Below are 21,386 nucleotides of genomic sequence, written 5' to 3'. Positions count from 1 at the left end.
AAAACTATGGTTAACAATAGTTATATTCTCAGCATTTTAACAATTTTTAAAATAATACCATGTTGGTCAAATACATATTAATGTGACTAAGTAGTCAGTCATAGTTTGTTTCAAAGTACTTTAAGGAATCTATAAATTTTATCTAATGTTTTCATGAATCTGGCGAAAGCTTTCTCCTTTGATTTAATAATGCAGTGTGAATCAATCTATTCCCAAATACAGAGCCAACTTTGTAGTTTTAATACAGATGAAATTAACTTAAATTGAAATATTCAAAATCTTACTGTACTGCTGTTATCTGCAGATGTGTTACATATCACTCCATAATATCTGTAAGTTAAATTACCTGCAACCTTCTCCCTCTTGAGTCAGTGTTAGTGCCTGCCATCATTGAACTTCCCATCACAAGCTGCCTACAGCTCAGTCTAAACACTAACAGATATAACTGCTTCTTCCAAGGCTGGGCATGGTCCCAGGACCCAAGGGGTAGAGGCAAGAGAATGGGAATGCAAGGTCAAGCCTACTGCACAGTGAGTTCCAGGCCAGCCTGGACTACAGGAAGCCTTGCTTCAAGAGGAAACAAGAAGAGTAGAACTGAATTCATCTGTAAAGATCTGTCAAAGCCCAGTGTTTGGGACATGGGCTGCTGCTCCCAGGAATCCCCCAGTTCCTATCAGATCACGTCACTAGCTTTATTCAGAGGCTCTATACTTCTGGCCTTCTGTTTCTCTTTCAACACAGCCTGTGGTTTATCTGCTTGGGTTTACTCTATGGTTTAATCTCCCCAAAGTGTAAGTCATATTTGTACATACATTTTTTTTTCTCCCACGGGGGAGGTGGTGTTTACGTTAACCTCTCTGGATAACACATACAGGCTCTTCCTGGTATGAATTCTCTGACTCATTTCTGCCTTCTCTACGTTTGGAGGTGCCTATTTTCATGTTGTTTATTTTTCTTGATATGTTTCAGGTTTGTTGTTTTTTAATTTCTACTTAGAGCTCATTTTAGATTTCAACATGGTGGGAAATATTTACTTTTTCTCCATTAGCATCAATGTTTTTCATATCTAAATTCAGAGTACTGTGGCAAAGAAGCAGCATTATTTTTGCACTTTGGTGTCTAGGTTTTATTTTGTTTTTAAAGGCAAAATCAGGTCCTCAAGATGTATCATGGAAGAAAAGCACAAGGTAACCAGATATATCCACTCAATTTTTCTTACTCCTCAAAGCCAGGAACTAAAACCTTGCTGTATGTCTTTGCTGTGGGTAATCCTGACTGGCTTCGGATATAAAAGTGACCTTTTCTGATAGTCACTGGACTTTAAATGGGTTAAGTATACTCCTCCACCAAGTTAGTTATCATTAAAACTGTTTTACTTCTGTCTCCTCCTGACTGACCTGCACCACACACACAGCTTTCTCCTTTCAGCTGCCTCCCTTCACTGACTGTGACTTTTCATCACTGACAGTAATTTCTTTTTAACTTTGATTCTATTCACTTCCATTTTTAATTTGTCTGTGCTTTGAAGTACTGCTTTAGGCATCTATCTGTTTCCTTTGTTTAGCAAGCTTCCTTTTAAATGATTCCTCTTGTCACTTTACTTGAACTTCTGTTTTACTATTTAGTTCCTGTCTGTAAATGTTAGTAAGCTTCCCTCCTCTTCCTCAGATCAGCTCTGTTTTCCAGAAAACAGATAAGTGGTTTACAGTTTCCACTTGCCATCCTGCCATGGCACATTCACACACACTCCATACCACCTATCTCTGGATGGATGGTTTCAGTTGTACTAACACCATTAATGGGCAAGCTTTTCTTCTCTATACTAATTTTGTTTGTTCTGTCACCTGAAAGGAAAGTGTATCTCTGACTATGGCTGCTGTGACAGACTAGGGACTACCACAGACTAGGGCTTCAACAAAGGAAGTTTTGCTTTCTTACTATCCAAGAGGCTTCAAGTTTCAAGTCCAGTGACACCGGGGTCAGATTTCCCAGAGGCCTCATTGTGGCTTGCAGAAAATGACCTTCTGAGTCACTGACTCTTTTTCCACACTTGCAGCCAATCCCGGTATCTTCTTTTCCTTATTAGGGACTTCGTTTATCCTTAACTATGTCTGTAAAACTCTGTCCTCAAATACACTTCAGGGTTAGGGCTTCAACATAAGAAGTAGAGGGAAACAATCCAGTCCATATGCACAGAACAAGAACAGACAAGAACACAGCCAGGCCTCAGTGCAAGCCTATTACAGTATGCATCCATGATCCCTTCCTCTGACTAGACTGTACATGACCCCAGCCAACCTCAGTTCTCCATCCCAGGGGCTTTCCAGACACAGGAAACCAATTTATCAACCAATTCATATCATCTTTGAAGAGATTTGTCCGGGAGCTTACCAGGGTAGGACACAAAGCTTTCTCCTCTGGGGGCTCCTTTTCCCAGAGCCCTCTTTTTCAGCGGTTGGTTCTGATGAAATGTTATGGATCTTGCTCATTTCACTCTATTCTCTCTACACAGGGTCAAGTAAGAAGCAAATCAAGATGGACCGTGCAAAGCGTGGGAGACTTTGAGGGAGAAGATGAGTCAAAGGTTCACTATGAAATCAAAACTGACCTTGAACTCAGTTCTCCTGCCTGCCTCCCCACACTAGGATACAGCAATCACATTGGCTGGGAATTTTATTTGCCTGGCCCTAAGTCTAGTCCTCCACTTGCTACCAGAGGTCTTTTTAAATCTTTTGATTTTTTTCTATTGCCTATTTTTGTTTTATTAGATCTTAAAATGTGCTTTTCTCTTAGAACATGCTGTGGGGAGGGGGCAAGAGAGATGACTCAGCAATTACGAGCACTGGCTGCTCTTCCAGCTGATCGGTGCCAGCACCCACATGGCAGCTCACAACTGTCTGTAACTCCAGTCCAGGAAATCTGATGCTTTCTTCTGGCCTCCATAGACACTGAGGACAGATGTGCTACACAGATATTTATGCTGGCAAAACACCCACACATATCAAATGCAATAATATAGTTTTTTTTTTAAACATGCTTTTTTTTTTTTTTAACCTGTCTTTGATAAGTGGACAACAGCACATATAAACACCTAAGTGTAAAGATCCATGACTCGTGGAGATCTGACAAAGCCTCACTGCTACACACATACAACCCCCCTCACACACACACACTTTGTTCACTGTTTCACTTTCCCCCATGTGGACTCCATCACTAGCACCATTTGCTGGGCAAGGTGTCCTCACACACTCCGGAGTTCCCGCCATGCCCTGGACGGCACAGCAGTGCAGCCCAAAGAGAACTGTGGGGTAAAGGAAACACAAACTTCCCAAAAAGTCACAGTCTGCATGTGCTGCGGCCCCAAAACATGATCCAGCAGAAATCACAATAAATAAATAAATAAATAAATAAATAAATAAATAAATAAATAAATAAATAAATGATTGCACACAAGAATCAACTCCCAGTTGAGAGCCTGCCACCCCAATCCATCAAAGCAGCGTGGCGTACTTGTGTTTATTAGCACATTAAGCACATATGACCTGATTCCGTCATTAAACTTTCAAATGATGTCTAATCCTCTCAGTGGTCATTCCCCCACATTTCCTCCTGACTAGAACTGGCATCCCAAAGGGACCAAGCCATCCTCAGGAGAATGCCTCCTCCCTTGGTTACTGCCAGGGTCACGAAAGGCAACTACTGTAACAAAGGAGAAATAGCAGGCAAATAAATTCCCTCTTCCAATATACGACAAAGCTGAGTTGACTACCCACCAAAGTACAGTAAGAAGAGGGAATAATAATGATGACTGTGGAGCAGCCAGAGACTGTGTGCTTCTGGGTATATATACTGTGTCTTTATGTGAATATATACAGAATTGCCCTCATTTACAGAGGATTAGAAATCTTCCTCACAATGTATTAATGCATCCATTTTGGAGATGGTTTGGCACCATCTGTGGATCTAAAGCCCATGTGTGCTTTTGCTAATTAAGTAATAACGTCAAAAAAGTCACACAGCTGTGCAGAGATTGATATGGACGTTCTTGGGGGACCAGCAGTTATATAAAGCTCATGACTCTATAAAACCAAATACAGGGATTTCCTTTCTGACTCCCACACATTCCCAAAGAGGGAGACATGAGCACTTTTGTGCAATTTAAACTTGCAGCTGTCCGTGTTGTAATACTGACCGATATTAAAAAAAAAAAAAAAAATGTGCTGACTTATCTTTCCTGGAAAAGAAGAAAGACCACAGGAACTGCCTAGCTTGTTATTTAACCACCTAAGATCCTTCAGGAACAAGGCAGACTGACTGTAAAGGAATACAGGAAGCTCTCCGAGCTTTAGCTTCCTGCATCTACCTACAAATTGCACAAAAAAAAAAACCTTCTGGTGTTAGTGGTGGATTCATTTTCTGTACAGACTCGAACTTGCCAAGGTCCGGGACACCAGGTAAGCCATTGACACCTAACTTCTTCTCTGTGCAGACTTGAAACACAAGAGAAAAGCATCTTTTGTATATCTTAATGGACTTGAGCTGCCCCTCCCTCCCCAGTCTAGATCACATTGCTGTGAATACAAAGAGTATACATTTCCTAAGAAAACAAGCAGATGGACTTAGAAAGGCTGCCCAGTAAAGTAGGCCTTCTGAGGTTCCAAGGATATGGACAATGAAAACAACAGGCCTCTCACACACAACTTTCAAGCCATGTCTCATGTTGGTTAGATCTCATACTTGCAACATCACCTTTCTCAAAAGCACTAGAAGTCTAAAGTCTAAGATATATATATATATATATATATATTTTTTTTTTTTTTAAAAATGTGGCTATCAATATGGAACAGTTTTATAAATGTCCACTGAAAAAATTAATAACCATATAAAAGAAAAAAATGCCAACTACAGCTATCAGATCACTTAACTATTAGCACAAATAAGTCACATATCAAGTCAAATACATCACATAAACACATCACCTAGCTCCATCAATTACTAACTCATGACCAGTCCTGGTTCATCTACATATACCCCCCCCCAGATTAACTTGAAGTAAATTCTCACCTAAAGCAAAATATTTTGAAACCGCCAAGTCACTAGATATGACTCCACTGCAAGAATCCTGTAGGCTGACTGTACCCGTACAGTAACAAGAACAGTTGTTCTTGGCAAGGTGCTCAGTGTGAAATAATGAAAACCACTCCCACTGTCTCAGTGAGGAGCTATGACATCAGTATGGATCTAGATCTGTTTTTACTAGGACTAACTATAGTATTTTAAAGAGGGAAGCCATCTCCACAAAAATCTACAAGCCAGGTGTGAACACTTCATAGCTGTTCACCTTTCCACAAGTGTGAATACTGCATGCACACTCACCTTTCCACAACAGTCTAAAGGACAAGTGTGAACACTGCATGCATGCCCACCTGCTGAAAGCTAGAGAGCATTCTTTACATGTTCTTACAGAGGGTTTTTGGAAACAAGTGATCCAGAAGACAAAGAAAGCACAGAAAATCTAGATGGGTCACTATGGTGCAGACACACCCAAGCTCAGGCTGAGGGATGGAGGGGGTCAAGGACACAGAGGGGCAGGGCACTACGACAGCACCTTCTCCAGAGGGTATGGACCCCAAAGTCAGCACTCTGTGGAACCAGCCAACTGGAAAGTGAAAACAAGGGAGTGCTTTTGAGGGACTTTTCATCTAGTGCCAAATCAATCCAGTGACATAAGGCCATGTGGCATGTAGCTGACTCAGCCCTTTCTGAGCACATTCCTCTGGATTCCAATGCTTCCCTGGGAAGAAGTCCAAACTTTCAGAAGTAGATTACTTTTACTAACATGATGTGTACACATTTGCATGCCATGTGTGATCAGTGCACCCACTCTATGTGCAGTAAATAAACCAGGGTGACCAGCATGTCCATCTCAGGATTTCTCATCTCTGTGCAGAGAACAAAGAGGAAAGGAAGTAAGAGCATCTCTGATGACAAAACAGGACCTCACACTCTGTGCTGGCGCAAAGGTTCTTCCTCGCTGCAGCAGTTAACTGACATCAGATTATAGGAAAGAACAATCAGGGAAGGCCTGACTGCTGGCAGGTAAACCATTTTTAAACTGATGTAAGACATCCCCTAAGTGGTCAGGATGGCTCACTGTATGCAGACTGTACAAAAATATCCAGGAGTCACTTTAAGGCATTGCCTTCTAGGACTTGGGGGTTTAGCACATGCTAAGCAAAGATGCCCACTAACAACCTATAACACAGTCCTGGATCTGGAGTTTGAGAAGCATGGTACCCACTACTGTATTTTCACCACAGGACTCTGTGATCCCTGTGGGTGAAAGACAGCATAAGGAAGCCTGCAAATAGCACCCACCAGGCTGTGTCACCTACCCAGCTGTGCCATCTACCCCTATGACCTCTGTGTCCTAATAGGACATCTGCCTGCTTCACCTGTGAGTCCTCACAGAAAGTTATCCCAAGAGTGTGGTCTGTCTTCAAGACCCTGACACACCAAGGAAGCAGGGCACCAGGATTTACTGGGTAGGGGAGGCCTTCACGTAGCAATTCTGCTCATGCTGGCCGTTAGTGAAACATACTAGTGAAACATACTAGAAGATTAAAAGACGTCTAGGAGAACCAGACCAGCATGTTTATCCAGAATGCATAAGCAAAGACTGTCCATCTTTATATTAGTTATTGTCTGGCAAGCATTTGCTAGTCAAAACCTTAACTCTTGAACAAGGACAGTAGTGCCTGCCATTGGAATCCCTGTTGGGGTGTGGTTCGGTGACACTATGTACTTAGCATGCATGAGGCCCATGATTCAATCCCAAACAATTAAAAAAATGTTTAAGGAAATGGATGTTCTAATGCTAAGATAATAACATATGCTGAGAAATCACTTTTTTCCTAACTAATGCAACAAGATTGGAGAAGAAAATCTAGAAGGCTTCAAATGAGATAATGGGGATCAGAGTAACTTTTTCTTTTAAATTTTTATGTGTGTGGCTGTTTTGTCTACATACATGCATGTCTATGCACCATATGCATGCCTTGTCACTCATGGAGGCCAGAAGAGGGCATCTGATCCCCCAGAAATATAGTTACAGATGGCTGTGAGCTACTATATGGGTCTTGGGAATCAAACCCAGATCCTCTGAAAAGCAGTCAGTGCTCTTAACGACTGAACCATCTGCTGAGCCCTCCCAAGGTGACTTCTGCAATCTCCCCAAGCCCATTCCCTACTACCTCCCCATATCCCCAGAAGGTTGGGTGTCAGGGTGTCTCAAAAGACCACAAACAGGCTTTCTTTCTTTGTTTATTCTACCCATTGCGGGAAAACATAAAATGTCTTCTGAATTATTTGTCTATTTCAGTGTGCTTCTACCTTCCCTGGGTAAAAGGGGGATTACCAGTGACAGATGTCCATGGCTGGTATTCCTGACCAGGCTCCCGAGAAACCATGATAAATGTAAACAAAATACAAAAAGGGCTGAGTATAGTGAAGCTCCATGAACTCAAACACTCATGGATCTTAAGCTCCCAGTTTCTTCACAGGCCTAGGCCGCTGTCCTAGGATTCCCTCAGACTCCTGCAATATTATATATATTCCTTAAATGTACACAGAGAATTTCCTGAAAATAGGACCCAAAGTTTTCATTAATTTCCAGAGTCACACTGATATAGTAAGGCTTCAGGAGACTGGGGGGAAAGGACATCAGGTGTAGGAATGGAATTTCAATGCTCACTGGCCAGATGCATGCCAACCAGAGGGCCAAGCAGGTAACATGGGAGAAGCACAGGACCTCAGAACAGAGACCATGAGCCTGGAAAATCATAACCCACAAAAAGAATTCACGAACGAGCTGGTGAGAGGGACAGGAGACTGGTAGGAGGGAAGGGGGAAGGCAGGAGAGAAGGAGGGGAGATGTATAAATGGTTGTAATTTCTACTTTAAAACTGAGAAGGTAAGTGGAGGGCTGGAGAAGGTTCAGCTGCAAAAGACTAGGCTGACAACCAGAAAGATAAGACTGCAAAGTGCATACTCATTGGTTTTAGGCATAACATTATGGGGCTCAGGGCTTGAAAGAGGTTCAGGTTTGGAATGAGCCAAAGCACCAGTTTCCACCTAAAGCTATGTGACCAGACCTGTAATGTTCCCCAGGAGACACCCAAGGCAATACATGAATGCCACTGAACTAAATCAAAACCATCAAGAACCTGTTCATGAGAACTAACTAACCACAGATGTCTCACACCTGCTCACGTGGTCTGAAGGGTGATCTGCTTGTAATGAAAGCCTTGGCAAACCAAAGGAAGCAAAATATTATTTTAGTAAAAGAATCAGCAGGAACTCAAGTCCACCTTGATTAGTATCTGGAGGTCATCAAGGACACAGCTTTCCACTTATAGCCTCTGCATCCCCAGTTAGAGGACTGCCAGCTGGGGCTCCTTATATTCTGCCTCTATCTGAAACCTACTATGGAACATCCTTCAGGCTGGGACACCAAGAGCAACGTCATACTAACAAGCTCAGTTTCTCTACAACATGATCCCAGGCTTCTAGAACAGTGGTTCTCAACCTTCCTAATGCTACGACCCTTTAATACAGTTCCTCATGGATGGTACCCCAACTACAAGACTATTTTTGTGGTTATCTCACAACTCTAATTTTGCTACTGTTATGAATCATAATGTAAATATCTGGTATGCAGAGTATCTGATGTGTGGCCCTGTGAAAGGGTCATTCTGCTCAGCCAGGATTCCATTGATTAATCTGTATTATGTAGCTAGCAGTAGTGACTAGCAGACCTAGAAAAGAGGGAAACCAAAACCTCCAGTGATGGAGATGCCCATGTCCACAGTGAGCAGATCTTGGAGGGGCTGGGCAGTGAATTCTAAGTACCAAACTACTATACTGCACTACAGAGTGGGAGGACCCAGAGGTTTGTTTGTTTGTTTATTTAGAGGAAGTGACTACGAGTTCAATGTTTTTTCTAAGCTTGGCACATAAGGAGATAGCAAGAAATGCTTTGGGGTCCATGAAGGCATTTTCCTCTGCAAGTATGCTAGTCTGGTGAAGAATATGTTTGTAGACTTCAATGTTGCACATATCGTGTAAGCATCCATATCAAGCTGAAAACTTGAACTGTGAAAGGCTCTGCCACACATCAACATAGCACTCAAAACATTCCAATTTTGTAGCATTTCTGAATTTGATTAGAAGTGGTAAAGCAAGTACTTCAATATCCAGAAACCCAAACCACTCCTCAACCTAAGCATGCTGGGTAAGAGCTGTTTGTTCTGTATATTAATGAACCATTTTACTATGCCAAAACTTTCATGAAAAGAGTGTAATTTTCAAGACTTGCTTATAGCTCAAAAAATTAAAAAGCACATTTCATTACATTTTACTGCTATGGTATTTCATATTTATCTTGTTCTAGTTAGAATGTTTAGTGTAGCTTCACATTTCTGAAAATATTTTCAGGCATCATGTAAGTCATTTAGTGTGACCCATAACTATTTCAAATCTGTTGTTTAGGACCAAAAGGCCATGACACACAGAAAGGGCCCGAGAGTCACCTGGGAAAGTGCACTGTCCTGTGGAATACTAGCAATCCCACAACTATATGACCTATAGCCAATTCTTAATTCAATCCCCAATTTCCCCACCTGTAAAATACAATCTGATATCTACCTCTGAGTTAGTAACTGAGATGGTAATGTCAATCAAATACCTAACAAGGGGGTACATTCTGCAATGCCTGTGAGCCATAATTGTATCAGCCATGTTTATGATATGGAAATGAGGCAGGCAATGGGAACCATAGCTAGCTGAAGGTGGAGCTGGGAAGCCTATGCTGCCAGAGGACCCAAGGCTGCATCCCAGCTATGGATTGTCCCTTATGCTTGAGAAACCAGAGGGAAAAAGTGAGGGTGTGGGGGAGGGGAAGGCAGAGGCTAAGAAGTTCCCTTCCTGTACTACACACTCATTCCCAAAACCACCTAACCTTCTGGTTTTTGCAAAATACAAACAAGTTACTAGAGTCATTTAACCTGACTATTCAAACTTATTTATCAGAGCCAGGGAACTGCCTTTAAAGGACAAAAATGGGTTCAAATCTCAGGAGAGACATTTTCTGTTTGCTAAGTATGCACAGTGATGGGCTGCTGGCATTAGTTAAGCCTGTCCTGGTTTCTCAGGTATGCTCTTCAGTTATTCTAGTTTGACAGACCAGTTTGCTGGCAGTGGGGTTGATGAGGTCACACGAAATGAGCCCCTCAAGTTGGTGAAGTGGATTCCAACACAGGGGACTTTCTTTTAGCACCCCTGATGACTATAAACTATTCAGTGACACTCTTGCCCAAAAGAGTGTTCACCTCGTGGACTTTGAAATTATTCCCAGGTGTGTCTTGGGAGGCACAGTGTAAATGGAGGTTTCTTTCCCACCCACCAATTTAATTGTTTGGTCAATGGCTCAGGCATATTACTGACTAGCTCTTTACAATTAAATGAACCTATTTCTACTAATCTGTGTATCACCATGTGGCTGTGGCTTACTGGTAATGTTCTGGCATGTAACTCCTTTGGTAGCTACATGGCATCTTTCCAACCATGCCTTCTTTCTCTCTGAATCTCTGGATTCCCTGCCTATTTCTATTCTGCCTGGCCATTGGCCAAATCAGCTTTATTTATCAACCAACAAAAACAACACATAGTCCAAGCATATAGAAGGACATCCCACATCGATGCAGAGTAAACTTGAGCTTTGTTTTAAGGCAATAATGTGCAATGGAACCAAATGCCTCCACACTAGCCTTTCCCCTACAATAAAGGCATCTTACAGTATCTCCTCTCCATCCTGCCCAACCACACCGCCCCAGCACCCCTACTCCCTGACTCCTATTTCCCTTTCTGAGTATTCCTTCTGGTGCTGAGAATACAAACAACCTGAAAATGAGCTGAGAGAGGGATCGAGTTCTGCTCCATCACATTTCTATCTACAGGAGAACTGGAGGCTCTGAGGACAGGCCTTTGTAGCTCCACAGCCCCAGACACGTGTGCAGAGAATTTCAGGGTGGGCAAAACCTCAGAGGTCAGCCCTGCCCCCAGTCTCATCTTTAACATCTAACATTCTCAACGTCATGACCTTCTTCCTTCTGCTCAATGAAAAGCTCCCTCCTGGCAAGTTCATGCCCCCCCACCCCGGTTGCATGGAGAATGCTTCCTAAGACAACTGAGAAGCTGCCCCCACCCCCCCCAGTCCCACACATACACTTTACTGCAGCCCTCCCATTTTCTGGAGCCGACTCCAGTGATTTCTCTACACTGGGGACCCACACACTGCAAAATGACTCCTTTCCCCCAAATGTTCTCTTCTCAAACTACGGAGGTCCCCTGGAGAAGAAGACCCTGGGAAGCCCCTCCCAATGCCCTGGCCCCAGGTTACAGAGAAGAACAGAATAGGGAAAGCAATCATCGTTTTCCTTCTCACCTTAAAATAAAGAGAAAAGATTTCCTGTACTTTAAACGCCTTTTTTAAAAGACATGTCTGAAAACACATGGTCTCTAAAGAGAAAGCATAGAACAGTAAACACCACATACACAAATGTTCATGAAATAGGAGTACCTGAAAAGTATCCTGTATGTTTAATAGTCTGGTGGTGATGTTTGGTGACTGCTGGGAAATGGAGTCATCTGTGGTGGTATGTGGGGTTCCGTGAGTATGAAGATGTGAGAATGCTCAAACACTCTGAATAAAACATCACAGTATTTATATATAATTCGAGCACCACCTCCCTGTGAGTCATAGCTCGATTACCCACAATACCTAATGCAATGCAAATGCCACCTAAAAAACTGTTACATAGCATTGTTTAGGTAACAGTGAAAGATGAGGCTGTTCATATTCAGTGTTCCTGTACCCATTTCCCCATAGTATTCCCCATCAGTGGTTGCCTTCCAGGGTGTGGCAGCACCTGTGACACCCATTTGTCCTCTTCTGCTCTTTATGATTGAAGCCAGGGTGCTGGCTGATGGGAGACTTTATGATAGATAATTTCAACATGAGAAAAATCACAGCATAGAAACTTCTGGGAAAGACACAGTCACCAGAGCATGGTCATCATAAATGATCTCCATTTCAAACCCTCAAATCTGATATACCCCAGTCCTCATTCGCTTTCTGTTACTGTGATCAAATGCTGACCAAAACCCAACTTGGAGAGCAAAGGATTTATCTGGCTAACAGACTGAAGCAGGGGTAGTCAAGGCAGGCGCTTCAATCAGAAACCCAGCAAGCTCCCTTATCCAGCCCAGGCCTACCTGCCTAGGGATGTCATAGACCACCAGGAATAGCCCTCCTGTGTCAACTAGTGATTAGGAAAATGCCTCACAGATATGCCACTGGCCAGCCTGATAGAAGCAACTTCTCAACTCTAAGCCCTTCCTCCCAGGTATGTCTAGGTCTGGGTTAAATTAACAAAACAAAACAGCACAAACCTCCTCATCCAAATGCTAACACACTTAGTTTGACAATGCTATAAAGAGAAACAAAGCTATCAAAGGGAAGTTTTATGTAACAAAAGTTTAATTGTCTCTGGGCACCCTAGGGTCTAAAGAAACTACAACATATAAAGTTCAGGTCCAGGACAAACTTCTGACCTCCTGTCCTTCTGAGAACCAATGAAATACTTGAACAAACAGAAACACCACACAAGGCCCAAGTCAACACAAACCACTCCAGCACACTGAGAGGCCAAATAAGACACTCAAGCTAGCTAGAACTGGATTACAGTCCTAATAGTCCATAGGCTGACTTGGTGAAGATTAGATATGGAAGCATTCTTTTCAGCATTAACATGAAATTTAAAAATTCAAAGAAAGCCAAGCCTAACCTTGTTTTCTCTGTCACTCTCAAAGGCTCTTTAGGATCCTGGGAAGTGACATTAGAATGTGTTAAAAAAAAAAAAAAAAAAAAAAAAAAAAAAAAAAAAAAAAAAAAAAAGGACACTAGAGGGACACTAGACCACTGAAATTTATGGCTCTGGCAGGCCTTGCCCTTCTCCCCCATTCCCTCTGCCTTGCTAAAAACCATCAGATTACACTCCTAAAGCTAGCTACCCTTATTTGACCACTTCCTCCTCCTGAGGCTGACTACCAAAATCCAGCAATCAGAAGGCCCCTTTGGTTCACCTAATTAATATGCCCAATTAAAATTGAACACCTCGTCCTAAACACAAAGATTCCATCTTCACCTTTATAAACTGCCATTTGCCTATGTGCCCTATGTCTGTCTCCCCTCTATCCATAGGCAGTCCTTTGTCCCTCTGGGACAAACACCCCTGCCCCTTCCCTTTGTCCCCTTCCCCTATCTCCTTGGCATCCTATCCCACTCCAACACAGAACTCCCCTTCTTGTCCTCTTAAGAATGACACCTGAAGGTCATTTGTTGCTGTTTTCTGTCTGAGAGAAGCCACTTGAACTTTTCTTGCCCACTAAATACAGGACCTTGCTAAAAAATAGGTGTTTGGGTGTGGTTTGTGCTGAGGGTCTGGGAGGAAGCCCCCACTGTTACATGGCAAGTGGGAAGGGGGGAAGGTCTCCTTTAGGTTCAATGCCTGAGAAGGCTATTGCCTGTTCAACTGGTTCCCCCACCACTACCCCAAGACTCTCTGTAGCTTTGGAGCCTGAACTGGAACTCTGTGGACCAGGCTGGCCTAGAACTTACAGAGATCAACCTGCCTCTGCCTCCCAAGTGCTGGGATTAAGGGCATGTACCACCGCCTGGCTTGCTCAACTGTTTTTCTTGAAAGGGGAGCTGACTTCAGAGACAGCAGATGCACACCCCTGAGGCACTCCAGGCCTTCCAGGCACCAGTGCTCTGGCCTTTCCTCCTACAGCACTGAGCTGCAACATGAGAAACACAAAGTGAATCGATACTTACCATTTCCTATTGCTCAATACTCCCAAGGCCTCAGGAGCTGCCTTTAGCTCTTGCTCCCAAAAGTAAGTTTACTCTGGAATGACTCCGTGCCTCCTGCCATTTCTTACTGTGTCTCATTTCATAGGAAACCACTGTTGTGCTTAGTCACATGCTTTAGCGACCCTGACACAAACACAGATCTCTTATGACTCCTCTTTTATCACTAATACTAAAATCTTGATGTTTTCTCAAGGATACTGTTCTTATATAGCAAAGAATATCAAAGCATCTGACACAAACACTCTCAGTGTGAGCCCTAGCACCCCCATCTGGCTGTGTCCCCATGAACAAGCTCATCTCTCACAGGATATTATACATAGAAATTTCTTACCTATGTGGATACTATCGCATCTATGGATGCAATCAGGCCTGTGATCACATGTTCCCAAATGCATACACTTTTGGATGTCTGTTGGTTTTGCTCTTATTTAGGAGGGGTGCAGTACAGACAGTTGAAGGCAGGGCCTCATCTGTGCTAGGTAAATAAATACTATCACTGAAGTAGTCTTGCCAAACTCCCTGGGCAGGCCAGGAACTGGGTATCCTTCTGCCTCAGTCTCTTGGCCTATATATAGGCATGCACAACAATGCTCAACTTTATGTTTTCAGCATGTATTTTAAGGGTCTGTACACACAAAAACCTACAAGCCCATTGAGGTCATAAGATGCAAATGCCACATTTATTCAGCCAAAAGCCATTCTCATGTCCTGAACTATTACACTTCCTACATGTATTACTAGCAAGTTCTCCCAGGATTGAGCTGTTACTCTTTCCTCTGAGACCCATACAAATTAGACACTGGATCCTGCTAAGTGATGTCCTTCACCCTGGAAAGCCCTGGCTTCTTGACCATGCCCTTAATCTACCTAGCCCTGCCTCCTCATTACTTATGCTTCTACTTGCTGTTACACACCCCAGTCAATTAAGTGGCCTGAAGCAAGTTTACATAAAACCCTGAACTATCTATCCAGGTACCTGCAGCGGTGCTAATAACCTACCTACCCAACCCTGAGTTAATCAGGTACCTGCAGCGGTGCTGGAAGCCTGCATACCCCATATGATTCCCTTTCTAACCTCATCTCATACTTCCTCTTTGTGCTCTCTAGTTAGCCATCTCCTACCCTAGGATGTGTTCTTCATACACCACTCCATAGCCCATTCCAGCACATGCACTCAACACAAGCACATCCCAAAGCTGGCACAGTCTCTCCATGAGGTCCTCAGCATTCTCTAGTTTCCCACAGGATATTATATGGCTACTTCTAAACAATTTTCTTTCCCATAACAGGACTCACATATTTATTTTGCTCAAATCAAACACATCTAACTCACAACAGGTACTCAGGAAACAGTGCTCTGAATTAAGGTGTAGCAAGTACATAAAAGCCACAAAGCCATAGGTATAACCAGTCAGAAAAATCTGTGGGAATTCCCAGTATTCATTTTACAATGGAAACACAATTTTCTGTCTTGCAAACAAAAGAAAACACACATACCACCCTGATAATGTCTTTGGCCCAGGAACACTCCTTTCAAAACAACATCTTAATGTTTAGTGTGCAAAAGAAACCAAGACATATGGAGTGAGTTTCCTAGCAAGTACATATGGATTTTATAAGCAAAGGGGCTGGGGAACTATGACCTCCAAAGCAGAGAACTTGGTTTTTTTCTCACTCCAAAACCCAGCTGGAGCTCTTCTGCTTTAATAACACTGCATTTCCTCTTTGCTTTGGTGACTTTCCCACACTGAGAGAATGAAAACCCCTCCCTCAAATCCTCCTGTCTCCTGCCTGCTCTGCCCACACTTCCCTCTCTGCACACTAGCCTCAGGCTGAGCCTCTGTGCACTGCAGTAACCTGTTCCTTCTTTCCAAGTCTTTTAACCCCTCCAATCCCAACTCTTCTTTGTGCCTTGTTCCTAAACATCTACCAAGGAACAGCACCCTCCCTCACTGCTGCCCAGTCCGACGGAGGTGTGTACTTATATTGACACACACACATCCATATGGAGTTTTCACATCAACCTGGTCAACAGGGTTATTCTCCCTTACAGCAGAGCCTGTCTCTGATATGCAGTACAGTTAACTGTTCAGAAACAAAGAACTTTGAAATAAACAAAGAAAATCAGAAAGGGGAGGAAGCCAGGAAGTGAAGAACTGCAAATGAGAGCCAGCTGTGTCCTCACCTCAGCCACAACCCCCTATACTTCCAGCCTCAGCCTTGCTGGCAGTGGCCACTCCCCCCTCCTTGCCCCATCTCCACAGGAGGAAATCTCAGGCTGCTGGAGCCACCTCTCTTTAGAGCAAATGGAGACATCACAATAAACCACAACTGCACACAACACTGAGGTCAATGAATTGCGGAGAAGCCAGCTCCAATGGCTATGTCTCTATCACTGTCTAGGATCTATGGCTCAGACACCGCTATAGGAGGGGTGTGAGAGAGGGTAGCTAGGAGAGGAGGGAAGGAGGAAAGGAAGGCTGAGGCAAAGTAATGTAGTTCGGTTTCAAACAAAAACATATTAAAGAGGAAATTTCAGCAGTTTCACTTTCAGAGGTTATGTGTCTAGCCACAGAGGGCAGAGAGGACCCACAAACCCATAGGCTTAGTTCTGAGAACTGAGTGCACAGCTCTCTGCTTCTGCCTGGACACAAGGACTGGCTTACCAGGGTACTTGGAAATTCCCACAAGATCTAACAACATGGACAGCCATCACCACTTTCCTGCAGAAAAATGACATGCCTGTTTCTCTAGCAGTGGAGCTTAAAATCCCCCTTACCCAAGAGTGAGACCTCAAAGCCAGTTCTCATAGATGAACTAACTGCACAGAGTTCTCTAATTAAGATTTAATATGATAGTTGAGCTACTGTCACATCCTGGAGATGGTAAGCTAATGATATAGTTTTCTAAAAACGAGCAGTAGCCACCTGCCCAAGTGTACTGTCTGGGTGATACAGTACATACCAATGAGACTTAATGACAGGTGACAGAACCATAAATGATGACATAAATTCAACAGCAGCTACCAAGGCAGTGAGACTCGGCCTACCCAAACAAACTGCCTTTACCACATTAGTAAAACAAATTGACAGGTCAGGTACCAAGTTTAATTTGTCAGAATAAATCTACATTCACACGTACCAAAACTGCTTCAACAAAGGAAAACTACAGGGAGACAAAAAAGTGTGGTGCTCACAGTCAGCTCAAAGGGACACTATCTCTGTCTGCTGTCTCCTTCCCACTGTTCCAATGCCCTCAGAGTATGCTGGGCACATTAATTCATTCAGTAATCACTCCCTGTGTACTTAGAGAGTAGCTGAGGAGTACACACAAGTATCACTGCTCTTAGAAACAGCCAATATCTAAGAAATAAACCACAAAGCACATGAGACTGAGATAACAGTTATAGGATTAAGCACCTAACATGGTTCTCACCTATTTTCCAACCAGGCCTGTGAGTTTCATCTCTACATCTCAGCACCTGGTACAGGCTTGGCATATGATAATCTTAATTTAAAAAACAAAACAAAAGAATTCCTTTTAGTACACAAATGTGTATTGGAGCATTTCTACGCCTTTAAATCCCCCACCTTAGAGGCAGCCATAGAAGAGTTATCAGCAAAATAATGAGCTACAGTTGGCAGAATGGGGGACCCTCTACAACTTCTTGAAAGACTAAGGTATTTTTTAAAGCCATGTACTGCCTGAGTTACATAGTATGGAACATGATGACAGCCACCTAAGAGTTAACTTTAAAGCAGAAATTCTTCACCCAAGACCCACAGATTTGGCAGTGTGGGTAACAAGCTGAAATTCTTAGGACAAGAAGAGGGGTACAATTACATAAACTAGGAAAGGTCCAAAAACAGGCTAAAGACTTTGCCAACCCCCACCCCTGCCAAAGGTGCTTTTCTGTTACACTGTGTATGTCTTGTTAAGGGTAAAAGTGTGCCTTGTTCAATCCCAGTGCCTGTCTTTGTTTTTCTTAACAGGAAGCAACTTAGTTTTGAGGTGTGGAGGAGGTGAGCAAAGCAAAGCAGGGCATTTAAAACTATTCTGGCACATGCAGAAGCGCGCGCACACACACACACACACACACACACACACACACACTAAGAGGACCCCAAGAGAAGTCAGCCACACACACACACACACACACACACACACACACACACACACACACACACACACACTAAGAGGACCCCAAGAGAAGTCAGCCACATCCTAACACACACTGCCATGGGGCAGACTACACACCAGCAAAGGTCATACTCAGGGCTGTACCAAATCTGAAGGAGAACCCTCCACACACACACACACTCCAGGCTGAAGTGTCCAAGCCCTAACCAGAGGCCAAAGAAACACATCCTTCTTGGTGAGCAATGTACCTGGCTGGTTCATGAGAGAGAAATTCTCATGTACCTCTCGTGACAGAGAAATTCACCTTCCTCTCTTTTTCCTTCCGCTCTTTTCAGTGGGAAACCAACCTCCTCTTCTACACAACATTTCATGATTTACCACACTGCCACAGACCACAAGGCCACATGACCATGCTTTCTAGAAACCTCTGGAACCATGAGCCACAATAAGCCCCTCTTCCTTGTAAGTTGACTACATACAGTATTTTGTCAAATAGTAGAAAGGTGAACAGTAGTTCCCCCGCTCTATCTTACTTCCATTCACTTTTTTTCCTAAGCTAAAAAGACTTCACTTGACCAGAAGCATAGGGGTGTGACTATGTGACTAACACATAAAATTTGGGAAATCTAAGGATTTGTTTAAAAAAAAAAAAAAAAAAAGCCTTAACCATTCACAATCACATTGGTTTTGCCTATTCATCTGCATCTGGATATAATGTTTCTCAACAAAGCAATGGATACATTCCTCAATAAAGCAATGAGGTAAGAGGAGTCATGAAGAAGACAGCTGAAAAGGAAAACATTCACTTCTTAGGAATAAACTCGCTGTAATACAGACTAATAACAAAGCCATGCACATGTTAACAAGCCAAACTCACAATGCTTTAAAGAAGAAAAAGATGGTACCTTCTCATGGTTTTCAATTAAGATTTCTACAACAATATTCTGAAACTTCAAATCCATGATGGCAGCAACAGTTTCTTCCTGTGGTCGCATCAGAGTTGGTCCAAACACCACTCCTAAATTTGCCACCGTCATTAGATTCTGCTTCGAGTGATTTGACACACTAATATTGATGAAGAAGGAAAACAATCTTAGTTTGGTGGTGATAATTATAGAGCATTCAATATTCTGTAACTCTGCATTTTCTTAAGGTACAAAAATGCAGCAGACTCAAACTGTCCTCAGAGTCCACCTGTGACACCTGAACCAAAGAGCAGCCTGCTCCCAGAGTTTGCTCTCTTCCCATTTCTCCACCTCCCCCTCCCCAAACCTCTGCTACCCTCTCCCTCCTCCCTATGGTAACCAGTCTCCTCAGACAGGCTCCTCCCATTATGTTACTGGGACTCACTTCATGCCCAAAGCAATAGAGCTAGCTGACATAGGGCAGAAGTCACCCACACAGTAAGCAAGGCAGAGCAAGGCTTCTCTCCTCTCAGCTCTCTCAGGCCACAGGCATGGAAAGCTGACTAACATGGCCAGAGACCTCACCAAGGTGAAGGGAAGTTCTATGACACTGTTCCCACTGATAGTCCTCATCTAGCTAGCTCATTTCTAAGCAGCCACTCCTTCAAAACAGCCCTGCCATCATTTTTATAAGTACTTGCTCAGTATTAAAGATAAGTGGATTTATGTAGCTATAAAGAATTGTGTGGCTGTTTTGAACCAATGATAGAAAATAAAATCAGAATTTCCAGAATTAATTGCATTTTATTTGACAAGAATAGGTCATATTGCTTGTCATTTTCACAAGCATGTCTTCCTCCCCAAAACACACATTTATTATGTGTTAGCTTCACACAGAACAAAGGCAGCTTAGGACCTGCCCCCCTTTCCTCTGATCATCATTCCTTTGCTACCACAGGCGTCTAGGGCTTTGCAGCTTCAGAACAATGTCTGTTCCATCACAGTACCGTCCCTCACTCCTTCCAGTCCTGCAGCTCAGGCAGCACCATGTACAGATGTTCTCAGCAGTCCTACCACTAAATTCAAGACTTCATCCCATCATAAAGGCTCACGGTCACACGCATTCTCTATTGTCTTAACATAACTTGTTCTTTTGCCACTGAGCTGAAATTACTTCAGCACTCACTGCAATTTGTTTCTTTTCTCCGTATGCTTCACAGAGTAGGGCCATCATTTATCTTGCCCAACTATGTGTCCACTGGCACTTTCCAAAGGCATTAGGTTTTACTTAGAGAAACCACAGTTCCAAACCTGTTCCTCACTCAAAATTTACAGGTCTAGTGACTTGGGAGTCGTTCTGCTTTTTAGACAGGAAACATGAATGGACCAGACCCATGAAACACCTTAAAGGACATGCTCAAACACAGGATTAGGTGTGTGTGGAAGCAAGCTCAATCTTCTAACAGACTTACAGTAGTATTTCCACAACTTGTGATGAGGTGATATACAACATGCTTTCCTCTCACTGAGTTGTTACCAGTGGTGCTGAGCAAATAATTACACAGCTTCAATGGGCATTCTGTTTCAGCACTCTGTCCAAATGACACAGTGAGTCAACTGTCCAGCCTGGTCTTCAGTGTGGCCCCTGGTAATGGGGTCACATAGCCCCAGCTCCAAGAGCAAGGCACAGCACCCACAGAACTGAGGGAAAGCTGAGCGAGGAAAGAACACTCACTTGGTTAGGTGTTTCACCAAGATATCCAACATCTCCTTATTTTTCTCTGGCAGTTTGTGTACCAAGAAATGGATGGCATTAACACGGGACTCCGGGGTGCCACTTTCTGTTTTAAAAAGGGAAAGGGAAAATAGTTAATAGAGTACTTAGAATCAAATATCCTACTCCTAACTAGAAATTCTAACAGTCTGCCTGTTCCAGATCTGAAAACAGAAGAGAAGGTGCTGCTTTCCCAGGGTATGTCTTTCCCTGGTTGGTGTTAACAGCCAGCATCCCTACTAGGCAGTTCACAGATCACACGACCCTGTCCGGTCTTTGGCAACCCCTCAGTGAAGGGGAGAGCACATTCTCAATATCACAGAACACACAGAAACCACCACACAATGGAAAAAAGTCAAAGATCACCTCCCATGCTGGTGTGACAGGCAATCACAAAGTCGGCTGTGTGGTGTCATTTTAATCATCAGTTAAACTCACAGACATAGCAAAACAAGGTAAGCTGTGCTGTTTTCAATGGGAAATGATAGTTAAACCACAATCCCAATTCACCAATATTCAAAAGGAGAGTAATTCTGGCCATCTGATTTCTGTAACATATGCTAAATGCAAGAGT

The 21,386-nt window shown here is 43.1% G+C and overlaps 1 protein-coding gene across 5 annotated transcripts in view; it reads right to left on the bottom strand.

Moving 5' to 3' along the window:
* Arhgap10 (Rho GTPase activating protein 10) overlaps positions 1-21,386 on the bottom strand; it is a 242,164-nt gene that overhangs the window by 59,529 nt on the left and 161,249 nt on the right. For all 5 annotated transcript variants that reach the window (XM_051205929.1, XM_051205931.1, XM_051205930.1 and 2 more), the window contains 2 exons: positions 20,774-20,879; positions 19,039-19,198 (listed from right to left, as the gene is read on the bottom strand). In XM_051205929.1, coding sequence (XP_051061886.1) covers positions 19,039-19,198; positions 20,774-20,879 — 266 coding nt within the window. The remainder of the gene's footprint in view (positions 1-19,038; positions 19,199-20,773; positions 20,880-21,386) is intronic.

This window comes from Phodopus roborovskii, unplaced genomic scaffold (assembly GCF_943737965.1).
Source record: "Phodopus roborovskii unplaced genomic scaffold, PHOROB, whole genome shotgun sequence".
Taxonomy (NCBI): Eukaryota; Metazoa; Chordata; class Mammalia; order Rodentia; family Cricetidae; genus Phodopus; species Phodopus roborovskii.
The sequence above is the reverse complement of the archived record's forward strand: the minus strand, read 5'-3'. Positions and strand labels throughout refer to the sequence as shown.